General features: G+C 31.4%; 3 protein-coding genes across 3 annotated transcripts; all 3 read left to right on the top strand.

Moving 5' to 3' along the window:
• The first annotated feature begins 154 nt into the window (after positions 1 to 154).
• LOC124539840 (pre-rRNA-processing protein TSR2 homolog) lies at positions 155 to 2282 on the top strand. Its single transcript, XM_047117201.1, has 4 exons — positions 155 to 396; positions 481 to 616; positions 759 to 895; positions 1820 to 2282. The coding sequence occupies exons 1-4, from the start codon at positions 292 to 294 to the stop codon at positions 1997 to 1999; spliced, it is 558 nt and encodes a 185-aa protein (XP_046973157.1). The 5' UTR covers positions 155 to 291; the 3' UTR covers positions 2000 to 2282.
• A 4325-nt stretch (positions 2283 to 6607) lies between these two features.
• On the top strand, positions 6608 to 12463 carry LOC124541784 (alpha-1,2-mannosyltransferase ALG9). The gene is made up of 9 exons (XM_047119722.1): positions 6608 to 6851; positions 7163 to 7329; positions 7416 to 7602; positions 7967 to 8166; positions 8846 to 9123; positions 9527 to 9678; positions 10211 to 10395; positions 10924 to 11142; positions 12041 to 12463. Exons 1-9 carry the CDS (start codon positions 6751 to 6753, stop codon positions 12331 to 12333), a joined length of 1782 nt encoding a protein of 593 aa, XP_046975678.1. The 5' UTR covers positions 6608 to 6750; the 3' UTR covers positions 12334 to 12463.
• Positions 12464 to 18525: 6062 nt separating this feature from the next.
• On the top strand, positions 18526 to 20090 carry LOC124540089 (tubulin beta chain-like). The gene is made up of 2 exons (XM_047117510.1): positions 18526 to 18686; positions 18756 to 20090. The coding sequence occupies exons 1-2, from the start codon at positions 18630 to 18632 to the stop codon at positions 20049 to 20051; spliced, it is 1353 nt and encodes a 450-aa protein (XP_046973466.1). The 5' UTR covers positions 18526 to 18629; the 3' UTR covers positions 20052 to 20090.
• Positions 20091 to 20811: the final 721 nt, after the last annotated feature.

Raw genomic sequence — 20811 nt, 5'->3', positions numbered from 1 at the left:
GACTAAATAGTAAATATTATAAGATAGAGGATACAGAATAGAATCTGTTTTTGCAGGAATACAGATAAAATATTTTGAAATCTTTCTATTACAATTTACAGTATTGCCATTGCCCAATTCCATAAGTGAGTGTTGCTCGTTTCATTCATGATCAATTTATTATTATAGTTATTGACGTTTGTTCATATAGGTTATAAAAGTACCTGTTTTGAACTAATATTCTATAAATATGTGATAAACTTCAATCGATTTAGCCTTTTCTATTATTCTATCAAAATAAATAGTGTCAAAATGTTATACGACGACTTTAAACCTATAGTAGACCTCGTGTTTAATAATTGGACGGCTTTACAGCTGGCCGTTGAACATGGGATGGGTGCTCCAGGCGGTGAAAAGGTATCTATCCGAGGAAAAGTATTAAATACATTAAAGGAATATATATATAGATATGATTTTTTTTTTATTTATTTATTGTTTCAGACGGCGCAATTAATGTCAGTGTACGTAGCGAGGTATTGTGTTGAAAATGTGGTAGATAGAGATGATTTAACAGAACTCTTAGAAGACTTGATGGACGAAGAGTTTGAAACCGTATGTCACGATAACTCGCCTAAAGGTAACGCCTAGTTCATCCATCTAAAGTCTTCTGATTTCACATTTTAATATAGAAATTTAAAAAGTGAACTAAACATAGTAATATTAAGAATCAAACTTAAAGACGTATTTTTTAATAAATTATGTATTATTCTATATTTCAGAAGTTTCGTCACTTCTTGTTTTCTTCCTTGGACTGTTGAAAGAAGGACGGCATGATGAGCTACGTAGTCACATAGAAGCTATGCCTAAATGTCAAAAATGGCTTAGTGAACCAATTCATGAGTCCGTTCCACCACAGGTAAGAAAATATACCACAAGTGATGTCACACACCTTAAAAAATTAAAATTGTTTTCTTTTACTTTTACTTTCAATGCATGTAATATATTTAAACATTACTATTTTGAATGAATGAAATAGCCTTTATTTTGCTACACATGGCTTAAATATAAAATTGAAAATAAGTTATTCATTATGCTATGCTAAATATAATGCAATATTTTTAAATGTATTAAACTGCAGAATAATATTGTATCGTGAGTAGAATTACAGATTATTTTGGTAACTTTAACATAAATGATGAATACATAGATTTCAATACTGATTCTGTATAAAATTTTTTGTCTATAACAAATATGGATGGCACATGGTCTTGTTTAGATTTAATCTTGCCATTTGCTTGTTCAGACCCAGATGTTGTCTACTATTTAGGCTCCTGTTTATTTATAAACCTGTGTTAATAAAACAGACTTCTACATCATACAATTCCCAATGAGAAAATACTGATATCCATAATGGAAATTATACTTTTAAATTTAGGTTCCTTTATTTATTTCAAGACTGCTCATTAAATTTCGCATGTAGTGTATTCCAGATTCAATTAGTTACTTTTCATACTAATCCTTAACAACTTTCTTGCAAAATTAATAATAATCAGTTTTTTTTAATCTATTAATACTGCTGATATCAAAATGGTAATCATCTGTGAAATACTTTTTATTTATACACATGAAATAGTTAACAACTGTAAAGAAGACATCCTCGTAAAACCTCTGTAACTAAATGATTATTCACAGTATGTTAAGGATAATTAATTATCATATTTGGGATAGACTTACTTTATCACCTCACCATCATCCAATATGTTGATTTTAGGCAATTGATAGGATTGTTTTATATGAGGACTAGCTGACATTGTTTATTATAAATTTAAAAATCTTTCAGTGCCATGGTAATCCTGATGATGATACTACAAGTAGTGACGATGATGATGATGAAGAGGAACAGAGTCAGCCTAATACAGAAGTAGCAACAACATCTAATCATGCAGATGGAGTTGAACCTATGGACGAAGATGACTTGGAACCTGGCTGGACCGTTGTTCGGACACGCAGGCGAAATTGAATGAGTACTACATATCAGTCATTTTAATATGATATGGTATTTGCTATCCATATAAAAAATATTTTTTATCCATGTGTGTCGTAGTCTCGATATATATTACTCTACATTGTGGATAATGGTTTTTAAATATTACAAGAAATGTAAGTAAGGTTTTTGTCTGTATCTGAATATTTGAAATGATAAACTACAGCTAAGTAAAATATTGGTGTCATAAGAGGTAATTAAAGTTCATTCAGTGTTGTCAATATTATTATTACATTAGATACAAGAGTATGTTCTTTAACACGTTCACTGCCACCTAAATTTTTCCTATGCTCATAGCGATGCCGCCATACATAATGCCGCGAACACGCTAAGCGTGTCCCCGGCATCGCTAGATAAATTGTATGGACAAGCGTAGCGTGTCCACTGGCACAGGAACAAAAAAATTATCATTTTTTTGTTAAAACGGTCTTTGTTAGTTAATATTTCTTGTGTTATGCAATAATTAAGGTGTTTAGAATAATGTTGTCAGTGTTTTATCCTGGAATTATGACAAAAAACCGCTTTTATGGTAAGTAAACATCATAATGTAATCAGTGGTTGTAAAACTTTTTAATAAATTCCCACATATCATATTTATATTGGTGTCGAATTTGATATATACTTTTTATCGCGTTATGATTTAGTTCGTATTTCAATAAAAAAATTGTTCATGATATATACTGTTACCTGTTATCTACTGTTGTATCCCTGCAAAGGACGCGGGTCAGTTTGAAAGTAGCAAGGTATAATCAAATAAAATAAAATAGAACTTTCAATACAAATTAAAACAGAGTTTAAATTTCGCTTCATAAAGTGTCCATAAAAATCCACCTTCTTTTTTTGTTTTCTCAAATACATACTTATTAATTTCTAAAATCAATTTTTATCTCACTTGTTTCGTTCACTTTCTTATTAGTTGCTAGAAATGTTCAAAGGTCATAGGATATCGATTCGGTGCACATGTCTTGATATAATAATAAAGAACAATTAAATAAGTAATAATTAATAAACAAATAATTAAAAAATAATCAAGCTTCTTGTAAGCTAAACTCGTTTTATTGTTTCATTACTTCAATTCTTGTAACACGAATTTGAAGTTGACATGAGTTTACATTTTTAAGGTAAATCAGCCTTATTTAGTGTTTAATTTTATATATTTGGTGTATGTATGTGGTAGTTAATGATTAATCGAACTAACATATAGGTACTTGTAATACATAATCAGTATCAACATAACACAAAGTAAGACAATTTAGTATAAACTTTGTCATTAAATAGGAATGGCAGAATTACGGCTTATATAGTTTTCAACCGACTTCCAAAAGGAGGAGGTTATCAATTCGATTCAATAACTATAACTACATTATATAATCGTAAATCGACTTTTAAGTAGTCTAATATTTTTCATTTCATTTAACTTAGGAAGACTCTAAAAAATATGTTGAATACGCAATTATTTTTATTACTTTTTCGTGCATATTAATTTGTTTTAATATAGTGTTTTGTTTGAAGTCGGTTTTTCTTTTTGTTAAAATTTTTATTTATACTACAAAGGTGTATAAATTTTTATAATAATAGATATTTGTACAAAAAAAAATGTAACAAAGTTCCGCAAATTTGAGAAAACAATAACAAAATTAGTTCAATTTTCAACAAATTGGTAATAAGCCATAAATAAAATGTGGTTTGTTGAAAAAACAGTTTGACAATCTATGATTATCCTTAATAAGTGAACAAGCCTAGCGTGTCGCCGGCATTACGAAAGACATTTTTTTGTAAAATAAAAAAAAAATCTTATTTTTAACGGGCCACTTAAAAACTCAGTAGCTTATCGCTTGAAGATTGCACACAATTAGTTTGAATGAATAATTTAGCCTAGTTTTTAAGATATCACTGAAATTCTTAGAACAAGCCTAGCGTGTTCGCGGCGTGGCTAAAGAAATTCGCATGAACACGCTAGGCGTGTCGCTGGCACTGAACGTGTTAAAAAATCTCATTCATTCAAAAATAATGAATGTTGTGTATCTACATTGACTAGATCTTATGAATTAATATTTATAATTTCTTATATATTAAAAACAAATTTGTGTATTGAATTCATATTGAATTTAATAATGATTGGCAAATACCTTATTATTAATGTACATGTTTGTAATTTGTTTAATGTACATATTATTAAACTTAGTTTTTCACAAATGCTTAAATTCGTTTAACGATTTGTTGCTAAAATGCTAACATTCTAAAAAACATATAAAAATATAAAGCTTGTATTTATTTCACTCTGCATTTTTTTTTATATAAATCTGTTCCTTCGGTGTTCGCTCAAATCTACTGAAAGAAAGAAACCGTCTATCACTTTCAGGTTCATACTTGTAGGAACCGCAATTACCTGTACTTAAAAAGTGTCAAGCAAAATATGTAAATGTTTATATTACTACGTCACTTATTTACGACATCTGTATATCGTAATATTACGATAGACTAAAGAACTAAAAATACGAAAGAATTGTTTCATTTTATTTATTGTCGAATGTAAACAAACTTACCTTTTTTCATAGCATAACTTATTTTGTAATTTTCTACAGGTTATATAAGTCTTACTATTTGTAAATGCTAAGGTTGGGGACATTCAGCCAATTTTGAAGAATTTGGTAGTACCCATATTAAACCCATATCTAATATTGATGTTGAATAGATTTAAGTTAAAAATTATTATTATTATAGTAATAGATTTAGAAAAATAACAATCCTTCAATAAATATTTTATATATAAATACATTTATCTATACACCAGGAAAATATCGATTTACTGTTTTATTTTGCTTTTCAAAGATACCATGTCGTGTTTGTATATTTGTTATTAATTGGTAACATATATTTCTTTAATTATAAATAGATCGCTGGCTAATACTGTTGTCAGTAATTTATATCAATTTATTGCTAAATTGAAATCTTTTGGCCTTTCAATCAAATTCAGGATAACTAAGCCATATTCGTCAGAATATAAGCTCATCTTCATATGTCTATACAGAGCAAAGTACATGTCGAAATGTATGTCATTTTATGTTATGTAAAAATCCTACTGGCATATTTATTATCCTAGTTGTGTAATTTATATAAGTAAATTAATGATAAGTGAAGATTGTTGTGCACATGTAGCATTTCAGTGTGTAGTGCAATCGTGTCTACTGTTGTGTAGAAGTTATTTTGTACTGTTTAAAACTTGGTGACTTTATTTTATCGAGTACTTTTATTTATAAATAAATGTGCTTAATGTTATTTTTTGTTTAATTACTATTTTATTTTTTTGTGAATATTAATGCTCACTTTTATTTAGTCTTTTGCTAAATATCATATATATCCAATTTAAACTTCCCACATTTCATTTATTCAATATATTTATATATATATATCAGTGTTGGGCATTAATCAAGCAATTGTCAATTATTTTATTAATTGACTAAAAAAGTAATTGCAATTAAATTAATTACAATTAAATTAATCGCAATTACACTTTTAATTGCACCTTGCAATTAAATTAATTTGATTAACGTATGTCAATTGCAGCTTACAATTAAAATAATTGCAATTAACTTTTTTAGTTGTTTTATAAAACAATTAAAACTAACAATTAACTTTATATATCAAAATGACAATGACAAGAAAGTGTTTATTTTTATATTATATAATATAAAATTGCATTGATAAATATTTCTGCAGCGTAGGTATAAAACAAAAACATTTCAAGTCGTCGTCTTCGTTCAAGTCTTTATATAATACAGCAGTATTTTTAATTGTTACTTTTAATTAAAATTAACAAAACAATTAAAAATTAATTAATTGTTAATTGTTACTTATACAGTTAACAATTAAATAATTATTAATTGTTACTTATACAGTTAACAATTAAATAATTGTTAATTGTGATTTTCCACAATTACAATTGATTAATTGTTAACTGTAGTAGTAACAATTAACAATTAATTAATTGTTAATCTTTAATTGTTCCTGCAATTAAAATTTGCCCAACACTGATATATATGATATAATGTTGTAATTTAATATCTCCATCTTACAATTTTATCTTCTCTTAAAGGTTTCTCATATCGTTCCTTATAAGTATAACCATAGTTAATAGTACTTTGTTTTGATAACTAGATAAAGTTTTAAAAACAAATCAAGGGGCTAAGAGTTAGAACAATTTTTTATAATAAACTGCAAATCTAATGGTATCAGTGAGTTTTTATAAATTTAAATTATGAAGTACAAATTCTATTTCAGAAATTATAAAAGTTATAAAATATATATACATATTTTAATGTACAACATTAAAACAACAAAAAAGTAAAGATCAGTTTGATTATTAGTTGACTTCAAAAAAGTAGATGAAAATTTAAAGTAATTAGTATCGATTCTTAGACAAAGTACGTATTTATTTATGTTCATCGTGTTATACTGTCATGATTTGTGCAGTACTAGCTAATTTTGATTTATTTTAACATTCCTCTAAGTATTATTATATTCTTTACATTATTATGTATTATCTGTAAGAGACAGGAGTTGTCAAAGTTGTCATATGTCATACGCATATGACATATACGGTCATGTTTCGGTATATATAATTATTAATTAAATAGGTGTTTGACTAATCGCCGCAAGAATATTGTTGTTTATACTGTTTATATATGTACAAGTTTACAATTTAGTGTAACAAAAGTTCAGTTCTAATGCCATTAACAGCGCGACAACGTAGTATTCATAATAAAAATGGAGCCAAGAGATCGGCTAGCTTTAGCAAAGGCAAACGATCGCGCAAGTCTAGTGAAGGGTAATTATATGTTAAATCTAAATTGTTTAGTTTTATTGCACCGGTACAAGTCGTTATATTAGTTTTATATTAATCTAAGTCTAAACCTGTTACACTTAATTCTCTCGTATAGGTAATATAATAACCTCTACTGAGATCGTAAACAATTTTTGCGTTAAAAAATATTTTTCAGTTGCGGCTTCCACATATGCAAAATCATTAAAATTTGTTTGAGACAGTGTGTTTTAGCCTTATATAGCTTTATATTAAAGAAATTATTTAATACGGAGATTAAAATTTAATTATTCATTAATCTGCTTCATATTTTACAGGGAGTACCTGTACACGAGTGCTCCGACAGATTTACGCAGTGTAGCATACCCTGGTGGTGCGGTAGCATTATTTCTATTAATCTCAGCAAGACTGGCTTCAGCTTTTTGGGGGCAAATAGCTGACTGTGATGAAACATATAACTACTGGGAACCTTTACACTACTTAGGTGAGTAAACCAAGTTATATAAATTAGAAAAATAAATGTGATTGACAATGATAAAAATTAATTAAAAAATATTTCTAATTTTCCAGTTTATGGCAATGGCTTGCAGACATGGGAATATAGTCCTACATATGCCATTCGCTCATACATGCCGCTGTGGTTGTTTGCAGTGCCAGCAAAAATATTGTCTTATGTGACAACTCCAGTGTCTGTTTTTTACAGTCTAAGAGCTTTACTTGCAATTTTGTCTGCATGTGCGGAACTTATGTTCTATAAGTAAGTCCTTTTATCATCATAAATTTAAATGCAAAGAACATCATATAAAAACAATAATATGCAAACAATGTTCAGGTAAACTGAGTCCAAGAGCTAGAAAAACTTACATAAGTTCTTAAGAATAATGGGATGAGATCAACAGGAAGAGTCGTAGATTTTGTTAGATCAATCAAATCAAATCAAAATAAACTTTATTCAAGTAGGCTTTTACAAGCACTTTTGAATCGTCATTTCACAATTAAGTGAAGCTAAGCTATTAAGTGAAATTAGATTTTTTATTTTATTCTTTAAACTTTGGCTTAAATTGTAGGTGTGATAGTGATCTAATAAGTTTCTCTAAAATGTATGTTCATATATTTTCCAGAGCGGTTTGCCATGAATTTGGAGTTCATGTAGGAAGGGTGTGGCTATGTTTAACACTTCCAGCAGCAGGATGTTTTGCATCAACGGCTGCAATGCTGCCCTCAGCTTGGAGTTCAGCCTTGGTATCAGCGGCTTTGGCATGTTGGTGGAGGAAACGATACCCTCCTGCTGTGCTATTCACAGCGGCAACTGTGTTATTGAGTGAGTATACTTTCACTCGATTTAAAAATAACTCATATTTATAATCCGTGAACATCAAGAAAGTAAGAAAGTATTTATCATATAAACTAAAAGGGATAGGAGGGGAATTCAAACATAATATTAGTCTTTTAATACTGTACTTATAATGGGTATCATGTGGGGTGATAATGCTCACTAAAAATTAAATAGTAATTAGTTTGAGTAATGCATTATATTACTATTGTATAATTTATTTATTTATATACATTTATGTTTATTTATATTAAGTTTTAAGTATTGACATTCAATATTGATTAGTTATAAACTCTTTTAATAACTATCATTTTTCATATCATATACTAATCAAAGTAGGAACAATGAAAGAAAAAATCTTAGAATTTCATGTGATTTGCTACTAATTAACCTATATTGTGCACTACTAACTAACTGCTTATATACTTTAATTTAACTTTAATTTGACTTCCGAAATTCCGATAACTTAGTCGACAGTCTTAACGTCATTTTATTCACAACAAAGCTTTCGAAGTTTCGACCAATGATATTATGTCAATTTACTGTCAAATGTTGTTACTTTTAAATTTAAAGTCCAGTAATAATAATCAATAATATTAATATTTATTACCAAATTACCATTGTGATAAAAAGTAATGTTGCTTAATTTAAAAAAAAAAAATTTCAGGTTGGCCATTCACTGCACTTTTAGGGGTACCAATAGCAATTGATATGCTGTTCCTCAAAAAACAGTACATAGATTTCTTCAAATGGTCCCTCATAGCCCTGATTGTCATTTTATTACCAACTGTGGTGGTGGATTCGTGGCAATATGGGCGACTAGTCGTTGCTCCGTGGAATATAGTTGCATACAATATATTCACCGAACATGGTCCTGACTTATATGGTGTGGAACCGTGGACATATTATTTCGTTAACGGATTTCTGAACTTTAATATTGTTTGGGTGAGTTTATTTATTTAAATTTGCATACTTTAAATGTTGATATTTTTTTCTTTTTTAGTATGTTACAGTTTTTTTTGTGTTCAGTGTTGACATATAAAATTTATATTCAGAAATATTTTAACTTTTTTTTTTTCTTTTTATTATTAATGGCATTCACATCCCTATATTTTTCTCTATATTTTTTTACTCTTTATTTTAACTTTGCCGCTCTATAGATACTCTCGTATAAAAAAATGTCATCCAATGAATTATTTTATCTTACATTAATTTCCTTACCAATATTCAATTTTTCCTTGTGTGACACTATCATAGTGGCAGTAAAAGTTTCATATTTAAATCAACTCTGTAAAATGACGATTCAAAGTGTGTGAGTGTGCTGGAATGATGTTTATGTTTGTGGCAGGTGCTGTCGCTGTCGGCGCCGGCGCTGCTGCTGGGTGTGGCGGCGGTGTGCCGGCCGACGCGCGCGGCGTTCTGCGCGCCGTACGCGCTGAGCCTGCTGCCGCTGGCGCTGTGGCTCGCCGTGTTCCTCGCGCAGCCGCACAAGGAGGAGAGGTGCGAGCTAACCCAGAGTGTCCTATCGACTCCATGTCATTTTAAACTTGACTCATAATAATGCAATAATTCTTAGTAGGTTTTAACAGCGGAAAAGGTTATGTGCAAATCCTTTTTTTTTTTTTTGTTAGCTCCTACATAGTATTGTTGTTTCAATTTTATGGGTGAGGGAGTGAATGAACAGCGGAAAGGGTTATGTGCAAATCCTTTTTTTTTGTTGCCTACTACATAGTATTGTTGTGTTTCAATTTCAAGGGTGAGTGAATAAACAAAAGATTTTCATTCCCAAGGTCACCCATTGACAATGCGAGGAATACAACATAATTTCTTATCTTATTTCTCCAATATATATAATTGTCAATTGGTGGTCAAAACCATGGTAGGGTAAGGTGATATAAAACACTTGCCCTTGAAATTCGCACGAGAAAATATATCATCATCATGTGAAAAATAGTTTCCCTTCAAATTTCATTCGGGCATCCAGCAGAGCCTAATTGGCTAGTCAAGTCTATATGAGTGTGGTGGCGCGCAGGTTCCTGTACCCGGTGTACAGCATGGTGGTGCTGGCGGGCGCGATCTCGCTCGACTGCCTGCAGAAGCTGACGTTCGCGGTGGGCACGGAGCTGTTCCGCTGGCGCAAGGAGAGAGAGAGACGGCACTACATCGTGTACACGGGCCCGCTTGTCGTCATGTGCGTCTTGCTGGCCGGGGTCGCGAGTGAGTGACACTTATATACGCTTCCGTTTAGGATTTTATTTAGTGGTAGGTACTGGGTGGTAGCCAGTCTAGGTTACCGCGCAATCATTAGTTATTCTACGGTTAAATACGAGTGACTTATTATGAGTGGGCTATTTGCCAGTCTCTTAATTGAAAAAGCATATGTACAGTTATATATGCAGTTTAAATGACTTTAGTTTCTGCTATTTGTTACGCGTTTTATAATAAACATATGTATCACACAGCAGAGCCTCTTTTCCTCCAATTGCCATTACTCCAATGTAGGTCAGTTATAACAAACATATGACCGTGTTGAATTATCCATTTTTAGGTAATCATCACTACAAATGCTTATCTAATTAGGTTTCTTTATAAACTAATTTTTAGTTTATGTACCAAGCCACTATGAGGCGCTTCTTTTTCCAAATTTAAATTAATATTGTCAATTAAAAATAGTTCTTAGCCAATGTTAATTATAACGTGGATCAATTAAAATGACCGTTCATCATAACAATTAATATTTTTCAGGTTTATCACGCATAACAGCTCTATACAATCACTATCAAGGTCCAATGACGATACTCCGCCATTTACCCGAGCAACAAGACAATCAGATGAATGTGTGCTTCGGTAAGGAGTGGTACCGTTCACCGTCGAGCTTCCACCTCCCAGACTCGTACAGGATACGTTTTATACCGAGTGAATTTGCCGGTCAGCTCCCTGCGCCTTATGATGATGGACATAATGGTGAGAATCGCTTGACTTGGGTTTAATTTTATAACATTTTTTTTTTCGTAGATAAAAAATAGGTTAAGTGATTTATTTGTAGCTTACTACAATTAAAATTTATTTAATTTAAAAGAAACTTATTTTTGAAAGAAATTATGCTAAGCATATTTTTATGAGTGGGGATAACTTTCGAGAAGATTCTCCATTCACGGTCATTCATTGATGACCCATTACAGCCTAAACTATAGACTTTAGACCATTCTCGTCGCATAGACTTTAATTGGAATTTGTTATATGAAAAAGTAATCCCCTATATATTTTTAAACTATATATGAAAGTTCTGACTCGCTGAGTGAATAGAGCACAACTTGTACTATACGACATATTATTGTCATTTTTATAAATTTCTTTAATTTCAATAAATTAAATCAAACACCACTATGAATTATATTGCTTAAAGCAAAGCAATACAGATAAATATCATAGTAGGAATTACATAGCTTTACTTGGTGGTAGGACTTTGTGCAAGCCCACCTGGGTAGATACTCATCAGAAATTCTACCGCTAAACATCAGTACTCAGTATTGTTGTGTTCCGGTTTGAAGGGTGAGTGAGCCAATGTAACTACACAAGGCAGGCACAAGGGACATAACATCTTAATTCCCAAGGTTAGTGGCGCATTGACGATGTAAGGAATAGTTAATATTTCTTACAGCGTTATTGTCTATGGGTGATGGTGACCACTTACCATCAGGTGGCCCATATGCTCCAAACTATACCAATATACAATATAACAAAAAACAACAAATGTGTCGCGATAGAAATTCACGCGAACATAATCTTTTTATATTCAATATCCAATACTACACTGTAACTGTACTGTTCTCACCAATTAAAATAAATACTTTGTTTTCAGCTACCCGTATTATCCATCCGCACTTCAACGACCAAAACAAGGGGGACAATCGAACCTACTTACAGCCTAGCGAATGCCACTACCTCGTCGACTCGGATATTGGGACCCCCACCACATTACAGCCCCCCTACCATAAAAACGTTAACACGTGGGAGATCGTAGCATCAGTGCCGATATTGGATGCGGCAAAATCACACAAAATATTCAGAGCATTCTATATTCCAGTGTTATCGAACAAAAATGTCGTTTACGCGAATTTGTATCTATTAAGGAATAAAATTATAAGCAATTAGGTCGATTTTTGAGTGTATTGAACTATTTCTACGTCTCGTACTGATTGTATAGATTGTTTTATTTATATGGAAATATTATATTATCGATTGTTTATAATGTTTTAAGATTCTGTTGTTTATTTATAGCCTTTAATTGAAGCATTGGGTGCAACAAGGGCGTATCTCGAAAAAATGACTTTCGAAAAAATTAGATTTGAAATTTTAATTGCGTTTTATCCAATCAATAAGTAATTTTTAACCTGATATTACTTTGTCATATTATAGCCTTAAGATTTAACTATCAGATTTAACTATTGATACTATTTTAAAATGGTCATAAATACTATAAAAAAAATTTTTTTCGACATATGTTATACGCCCTTGTTACACCCAAGCGGTAAATATTTCGGGCGTTAATTTTTATTACTAATTTTAAAGGAAATAAATAACAACCATGTATAGAAACGTAAATCAATTTTATTCTAAAGTAACAAGTAGTGATTATGAACAATGTCTGAGACGCATATTTAATCAGATGAATAATATTGACTTGATACAGATGAAGTATCCGACTCCTCGGTGACCCGAGGTCTGACGGTAACGGGCCTTGATGACGGACCTGGTTGAGGTTCTGCATTTTCTTTGTCTTCAAATGTCAGGACTTGTTTAAGCCATTCAGCATTTTCAGGCTTCATAAAAGGAGTCAAAGACAGAACGTCCTTAATCTTTGCGGCTTTTACTCCTGGTTTATCTACAGACACCAAACCTAAATCATTTTTATTCATTGGTAGATTATATTTTTTCTTAAACATGTACTGTTCACCAGGCGCTGAATAAAACCTAGAGGTTGTTATTGTCCCCTTAGGACAAAACTCCAGCTTTACATATTGCTGTATTGCAAATCGATGTTTCCCTGTTGGTGTCTTAGACAAAAATGCCTGAAGACCTTTGTTCCAGTCTTCTATAAGGTAACTTGCCATTATTACCTTGAATGGACTTGGTTTACTTCTTGCTGACAACATCACGTTTGTATATTGCTCAGCTGTTTCTATAGTTTCTAAAGATTTTAGCAGAATTCCATACCTTCCAAAGTTCCTATCACACTGATTGTAAGAGTGGCCTCTCACAGGAAATATATGTTCAATGGCTACATTCAAGCTCATGGCCAACCATGTGGAGAACATTACCATCGTTATATTCTTATTTTGCCCTCCAGCTGCATCAGAGAAAAATATTATCTTCTTCATATTAGAGAAATTTTGCAGTTTTTCTGTTATAAAATGATATAAAAAGGAACAAACAGTGTTAGGTCCTTTTTTTGAATCTATTTCTAGAAAACAGTAAAATGAGCTTTCTCCGTCATTGTGGCAATGAACATTGAAATTAAAAAGCCAAAGCAGTCTCTTGTAGAACTGGGACGTAATGTTTAGCTTCGGGATTGGCAAATTTTGGGCATAATCAAACTCCAATACAAGTGTGTCTGAGTCGGGATTATTCTGAACTGAGTCTAGAATATATTTTTTTAGGTCATTATATGATTCAACTCTTTTAAGGTGTAGCTGATATTTAATTTTACACAGGTCTGTAGGGTTAGCTTCCAAAAGAACTTTGCATTTTGTGCAAAAATCACACACATCCGTTCTAGGTTGTCTGAACGAATAAATACTGTTTTCTCGAAAATATCTGTGATAAGTATTGTACTTCATTTTTAAAACCCGTTTTGTTTGTTCAAAATAATATTCTTGAAAACTTTTGTAAAGTTTTAAAACGGTCAAATTAGAGTTATCGAAATATTTCCTTTCACTGGTTCGAGCGTAGTGTGAAGTCTTACTGGGAAATTTGTCCCAGTGTTCGTTTATCATATTATACACATCCTGTGGTATTTTATTGGGACGATTGCCGGACAACTTATACTTTTGTATTATTCTCAAGCGTTTTTCGGATATTTGCAAAAGCGAAAGTAAAAATTTTCTACAACTTTGTACCTTTAAACCTTGTACGTTTACAAAATATTTCCACTGATTATCTCTTTTCATTTTATCACACCCAACATTCTCTCTCAACTTTGGTACGCTTTCTAAACACGACAATAAGAGGGTATCTTGTGGAACTTTATCACCAATACCCCAAAATTCTAAAAATAACTTGTTCTGCATGCTATTACTAATATTACCACAACATTTTTTCGAACAACACTCGGTAATATAATGAAAAATCTTCTTAGGAACCTGTTTACCACGAACTGATGTGTATTCTTCACCCAAATTTCTTTTTATTTTCCGCTCGTTTTTCTTCCAATCATTTTCGTTCTTCAACTTTCTTTTTCCTTTGTTTTTTGGAGGGATATATTCATCCTGGTCATCAACTGCACTAAAATCTCCTAAATTACTTGAATCAGACATTTTTTTTACATTGAAATAGGTTTAAACGAACAACTTGTCGGAACGTGCACTAAATTCAAACGCGATCTTGCTATCCCTGCAGTAAGGGCGCACCGCCACCCGCAATATTATTAATTATCACGCCACCTACAAACAATATTTTATAACGAGTTTTTACCACATGATACTAGATGGCACTAGCTATAATTTAATGTAATAATACGAAAATGGGCTTTGGGAGCCGAACGCCCTTGTTGCACCCAATGCTTCAATTGTTTGTGTTGTATTTCGCTTTACTTTCGTTTCGTTGCATTTATTATTTTAAATATATAATAATAATAATAAATAATTTTATGCAAAAACTGAGATATATGTAGTGACGTGGTAACATGCGATGGTTTTATAAAAATAGTAAATAATTGTCACTAACAAATAGCATTAGAAGTAATTAGAACTTCTGCAATGCAAATGTGCATATGTTTAATGTAATGTACAAATATATATACATTTTATTATTAGTGAAATAATTTTTCTCATAATGTTGTCTTAAATTTTCGCGATTATTACACATTTAAATATTCTTATATCATAAAATATTAATTATTTAGTATAGAATTGCTTCAAACAATAATGACTGTCAAAATTCAACCACTGGTTTTGAAATAAGGCCTGAGAATAACGAAGTCAAATCAGCGTCTTTTTTTTTAATTAAACAAAATAATACCTGATCTGTAATACAATATAACTAGCACAATATGAAAATATTTTGTATGACAAATGAACAAATGTTTAAAGCACGCGACATCATTGGTCAAGAACTTGAATAATCTACGGTATTTATTAAGAGTTAGCAAGTTAGCAATAAAAAAGGCGTATCCATAATATGATATCGGAACTTTGAATATAAAATTAAAATGGATATAAGGTAATTAGGTAGAATAATGTATTATAAATAGGGATTTAAGCGTCAATGGCGCAATGGTTTAAAGACGCAGGATCGATTCTGACCCTTTGGGCGATTGTCGTACCCACTCCTCCACAGGTGATAAGCTTAAAAGGAGGGGGTAAATATTAGTAATTTTTTAATTCATTTAGGGAATTCTTAGTATTCTTTTTTTTAAATAGGCATATTTTATGCACGTTCTATTAGCAAATAAAACAGAGCTATTATAAAAACACGTGGTATATCAATGTGTCGATCTAAGATTTGTTTATCCCTACTCTTTTTAATGGTATCGGTTAGGGTGAGGCTTGTAACAGAAGTTGAGTTAATTTCTTTGCGATTTTTCACTTGCACGGTTTTGATGTAATACGTTAATTTTTATGTGACTAATTAAATGATAGAATTATCATTTTATAAGAAGCTAGTCATAATTAGTGTGTAATTCTGTTCTATGTAAACTATAAAATATGTATAAGAATTTATCTTCAAATTATCTCTGAGTTTTGCATGCTTATAAAATTATTTTGTTTTCGGATATATTGTTTCCATCATTAATTATAACTTATTTGTATAAATCTAGTCATTTGTAAGTATCTAAAAGATATGGATCACTTCATTTATGGATTTTAAAATAATATGGCATTTCTGGAAATGACTACTTTGTGTATTCATTTCTAAATATGGCTAGTTCTGAGAGTGCCTAACTTTGGAAATACATATTAATACTTCATTTAGAAAATAATATCACCTCTGTATTTACAATAAATCAATCTATAAATTATCATAGAATAATTAAATTCACAGATTCGCTTCTAATTATGAGTTATAATTTTGTATTTTAAGTATATTTCATGTAAACCTTTTTTTTGTTCGTTAATATGGTCATTTCTAGCTGTGAGTTCTTTGTACATGTGATTTACGTACTTAACTGTTGTTGCGTGTAATATTTAATCATCCGTACAATATATGTGATGTGAGAGAGGCTAGTGCATTGTAATAAAAATAGTGTTTATGTAAATTGAATAATAATGACTAATAATTATTATTCATAAATATTTGTTCTATGGTTGTGTTGTTTATACTAAATAGAAAGAGATGGCTGTATGATTCAGTACATTCGGCAAAAGTGAAATATCACATTTAAAAAAAAGATTTGTTGTATTGAATGATGACCTTGAAACATAATTGTATGTGAATATCCAAATAAGTTTCTTTCTAAAATTAGAGATACTGTGGTTTACGAACACTACGTCTAGACGAGTCATTATTTATGTCTATAATGACTCGTATATGTATCGTATATATAATTCTTTTGAAAAGTATTTTTTTAACCGTCACCTATTCTGTTATTTAAATGTTGTAACTGAGCTTCATAATGTGTAGTGCTCGTAACAATATTATACAGTATATTATATTTTATTTGTATTACTTTATTATTATGTCGCTATAAAATTATCACTATTGAGTATCGCAGCTTTTGTTTAGTTACTATTTACACAATACCGATTATGTCTTCAGAGTCCCCGACATAGAGACTCATAAACTAATCAAAGACAATCAGAGTTAGACATAGACAATATTACAAGCTTTTGACTAATATTTTTCTATGCATAGCAGATCCGGGCACTCGTTCGTGTTATATATATATAGTGAAATATGTAACGTTTTAAAGTCTGAAACACTGAATATAAAGGTACAAATTTAATGTCAAAATATTTAGCGGTCTTTGCTTGATGCGCATTCGAAAAAAACACCGTTGTTTTTGTACATAGAACACTTGTCATCTCACTCATACTATCTCGAGGTAAAAGCACTCTTTTTGATATACATATAATATGAATCTAGCTTAGCTCCGTACCAATTATTAGATCAAAGACAATCCGGGACTTGAATTTTGTTGAATGATGTTTCAAATCAAATTATTTTTGATTTATTAAATTATGTACAATTGCATTGTGTAGTTTCTTCCTCTCACTGTCTCACTATTATGTAGTATTTTTTATGTCCGTCATGTTTTTTTTTTTAAATATATAATATAGTAAAATAAATAAGCAATATTACTTGTTGTATAATATATCAACGAATTTCTACAATTATTAAGCGATAATAGGATTAAAATAAGTAGACAAATAACCGAATAATTCTATGTTATAGATTTTTTTTACTGCGAACCTGTTTCAGTGTATCTTTGTACGCCAAAGATTTAATAAGTACTGTTAATATTTAGCATTTTTGTAAGCACACGAAATTAAGATTCGGATGTAAGATTTTTAATAAAGTTTTTTTTTATCACATGCCTTGTTATTCTTTGAACTAAATTTCTCGTACTAAGTTCATTTAACTTCTTTAAATTAAACTTTGATTATATTTTTTTACGTATATTAAAATATGAGGACTATATATTGTATTAGATGTTTTTTACCTAGAGACTTTCACAACGCCCTAGCACCAGGGTAAGTACCACCCACACATCAGATAGTTTATCCCCTAACACCAATATTTATATCAATATTTTGTAAGTGAATATCACTATAGACCATGTCTATGGTGATAATCACTTACCATCAGATGACCCAAATATTTAAGTGTAATTTTAAAAGTTGCTGATTCATTCATTCATTCATTGTTGCAATATCAGGTGGATTGATAAATGGCTTCGTATAAGTTGGTGGTCCAAATCGAAAGACAATTGTGTAAAATAGACATAGGCTATAAAACCACTACAACACCTGATACTTTGTGTTATTATTACATCAAACGAAGTTGTGATCATATTATTGTGATTTTTTTTTAAATACTTTTTACATTATGAAATAGGTAATATATAATAAAAAATCATGGCCTACGTTTTAATCGTAACCATCACGATTAATCTCATTATTATTTGTAGTTTATATTAAGTAGTTTAATGTAGGGATATATTTAATGTTTATTTAATTTTTTTATTAAATATTATTATTTTATTTATTTATAAATTAAAATTTCTGTAAAATATGAGGGAAATAGTTCACATTCAAGTTGGAAGATGCGGAAATCAGATTGGATCAAAGGTATTAGCATGACATACTGGGATTGAGTTTGTCTGTAATTTTTAATTGATTAATCTTTGTCCCTTGCAGTTCTGGGAAGTTATATCAGACGAACACGGTATCACTCCCGACGGCTGTTACTCTGGTGACTCGGAACTCCAACTTGAACGTATAAATGTATATTATAACGAGGCTGCTGGTAATAAGTACGTGCCACGAGCTGTTCTGGTCGACCTTGAACCTGGCACCATGGATTCTCTACGAGCTGCACCGTATGGACAAATATTCCGCCCCGATAATATTGTCTACGGTATGACCGGTGCAGGCAATAATTGGGCGAAGGGACACTACACAGAAGGCGCAGATTTGCTTGAGTCAGTTCTTGATATTGTTAGGAAAGAAGCTGAGGGCTGTGACTGCCTTCAGGGATTCCAAGTTGTCCATTCCATAGGAGGTGGTACTGGTTCGGGCCTAGGCACTCTGTTACTATCAAATCTAAGAGAGGAATACGCTGATAGGATAATTTTAACTTTCTCTATAGTACCAAGTCCCAGAGTTTCAGATACCGTGGTAGAACCATATAACGCAACACTGTCTATCAACCAATTAATTGAGAATTCTGATCAATCATTCTGTATAGATAACGAAGCACTATACGACATTTGCTTCAGAACTTTACGACTGCAAACACCGACGTATGGTGATTTGAACCATTTGGTATCGGCGACGATGTCGGGTGTGACGACGTGTCTGCGGTTTCCGGGGCAGCTGAACGCAGATTTACGAAAGCTGGCTGTTAATATGGTACCATTTCCTCGGTTGCACTTTTTCATGCCAGGATTCGCACCGCTCACTGCTCGTGGCAGTCAAAAATATCGCGCTCTCACTGTGCCCGAACTCACGCTACAGATGTTCGATTCTAAAAACATGATGGCCGCCTGTGACCCACGTCGTGGTAGATATCTAACTGTTGCAGCTATTTTCCGCGGACGCATGTCCATGAAGGAAGTAGACGAACAGATGCTGAACATTCAAAACAAAAACAAAGATTACTTCGTTAAATGGATACCTCATAACGTTAAAATTGCAGTATGTGATATACCTCCTCGAGGTTTGAAAATGTCAGCAACTTTCATCGGCAATACGACTGCTATCCAGGAGATTTTTAAAAGAATTTCAGAACAGTTCGCATCAATGTTCAGAAAAAAAGCCTTCGTTCATTGGTATACTGGTGAAGGTATGGATGAGGCTGACTTTTCAGAGGCAGACAATAATCTTAATGACTTAATTTCTGAATATCAACAGTATCAAGATGCAACAATAGATGATCAAGAATTTGAAAACGAAGAAGACGATAGAGCACCAAGCGAAGAAAGTATTGAGTGAAATCTAAGGCTTAAAATAAATAAAAAGAACATATTGTTCAACCTATATACCTGTATGTATCTGTCCATTCATTTATTATCCAGCGTACACGTATAGATCATATCGCGATATTTTATTACCTTAAATACAAAATTTAAAACTCTAGACCAAATATTATTACAATTTGATAATGTGTTCTCAATCAAAACTCTAAGGTTTTATGATATAATTAAGCGAAGATCAACTAGGCCACCTCACCTTCGCCCATAGATATTTGCCTTATATTAAATATAAACCACTCCTTACATCGCTAACACCCCACCAGTCTTGGGAATTGTGACGTTTTGTCCTTGGCACCTTGTTTTGCACACTAGCTTTCTAACTTTTAGATATACAATAACAACAACAACAACACCAACAGCCTGTAAATTCCCACTGCTGGGCTAAAGGCCTCCTCTCCCTTTGAGGAGAAGGTTTGGAACAAATTCTACCACGCTGTTCCAATGCGGGTTGGTAGAATACACATGTGGCAGAATTTCTATGAAATTAGATATACAATAATACTAAGTATTATTGTCTCAATTAATGGACCCATTTAAACTCAGACTATTCTAAGTCACTTTAACTTTACCTGTAAGTAAGAATTTATAAAACACTACTTTGTAATCAGTATTGTTATTTATAAACTAAAACATACGCAACATACAAATTACCACCGAAAGAAAAATTTGAATAAATTCTCTTATTTTATGCTAAGTAGGTTTATATCACGTATTGTAAC

Source organism: Vanessa cardui, chromosome 2 (genome assembly GCF_905220365.1).
Source record: "Vanessa cardui chromosome 2, ilVanCard2.1, whole genome shotgun sequence".
Lineage (NCBI taxonomy): Eukaryota > Metazoa > Arthropoda > Insecta > Lepidoptera > Nymphalidae > Vanessa > Vanessa cardui.
The sequence above is the reverse complement of the archived record's forward strand: the minus strand, read 5'-3'. Positions and strand labels throughout refer to the sequence as shown.

What these genes read in the sequence shown, in the direction of transcription:
- LOC124539840 (XM_047117201.1), top strand. Translation starts at nt 292, where the DNA reads ATGTTATACGACGACTTTAAACCTATAGTAGACCTCGTGTTTAATAAT. An exon ending in GTGCTCCAGGCGGTGAAAAG is followed by an intron (nt 397 to 480) that starts GTATCTATCCGA and finishes TTATTGTTTCAG; the next exon opens with ACGGCGCAATTAATGTCAGT. An exon ending in TCACGATAACTCGCCTAAAG is followed by an intron (nt 617 to 758) that starts GTAACGCCTAGT and finishes TCTATATTTCAG; the next exon opens with AAGTTTCGTCACTTCTTGTT.
- LOC124541784 (XM_047119722.1), top strand. Translation starts at nt 6,751, where the DNA reads ATGCCATTAACAGCGCGACAACGTAGTATTCATAATAAAAATGGAGCC. An exon ending in TCGCGCAAGTCTAGTGAAGG is followed by an intron (nt 6,852 to 7,162) that starts GTAATTATATGT and finishes CATATTTTACAG; the next exon opens with GGAGTACCTGTACACGAGTG. An exon ending in CTTGCTGGCCGGGGTCGCGA is followed by an intron (nt 10,396 to 10,923) that starts GTGAGTGACACT and finishes AATATTTTTCAG; the next exon opens with GTTTATCACGCATAACAGCT.
- LOC124540089 (XM_047117510.1), top strand. Translation starts at nt 18,630, where the DNA reads ATGAGGGAAATAGTTCACATTCAAGTTGGAAGATGCGGAAATCAGATT. An exon ending in GAAATCAGATTGGATCAAAG is followed by an intron (nt 18,687 to 18,755) that starts GTATTAGCATGA and finishes TGTCCCTTGCAG; the next exon opens with TTCTGGGAAGTTATATCAGA.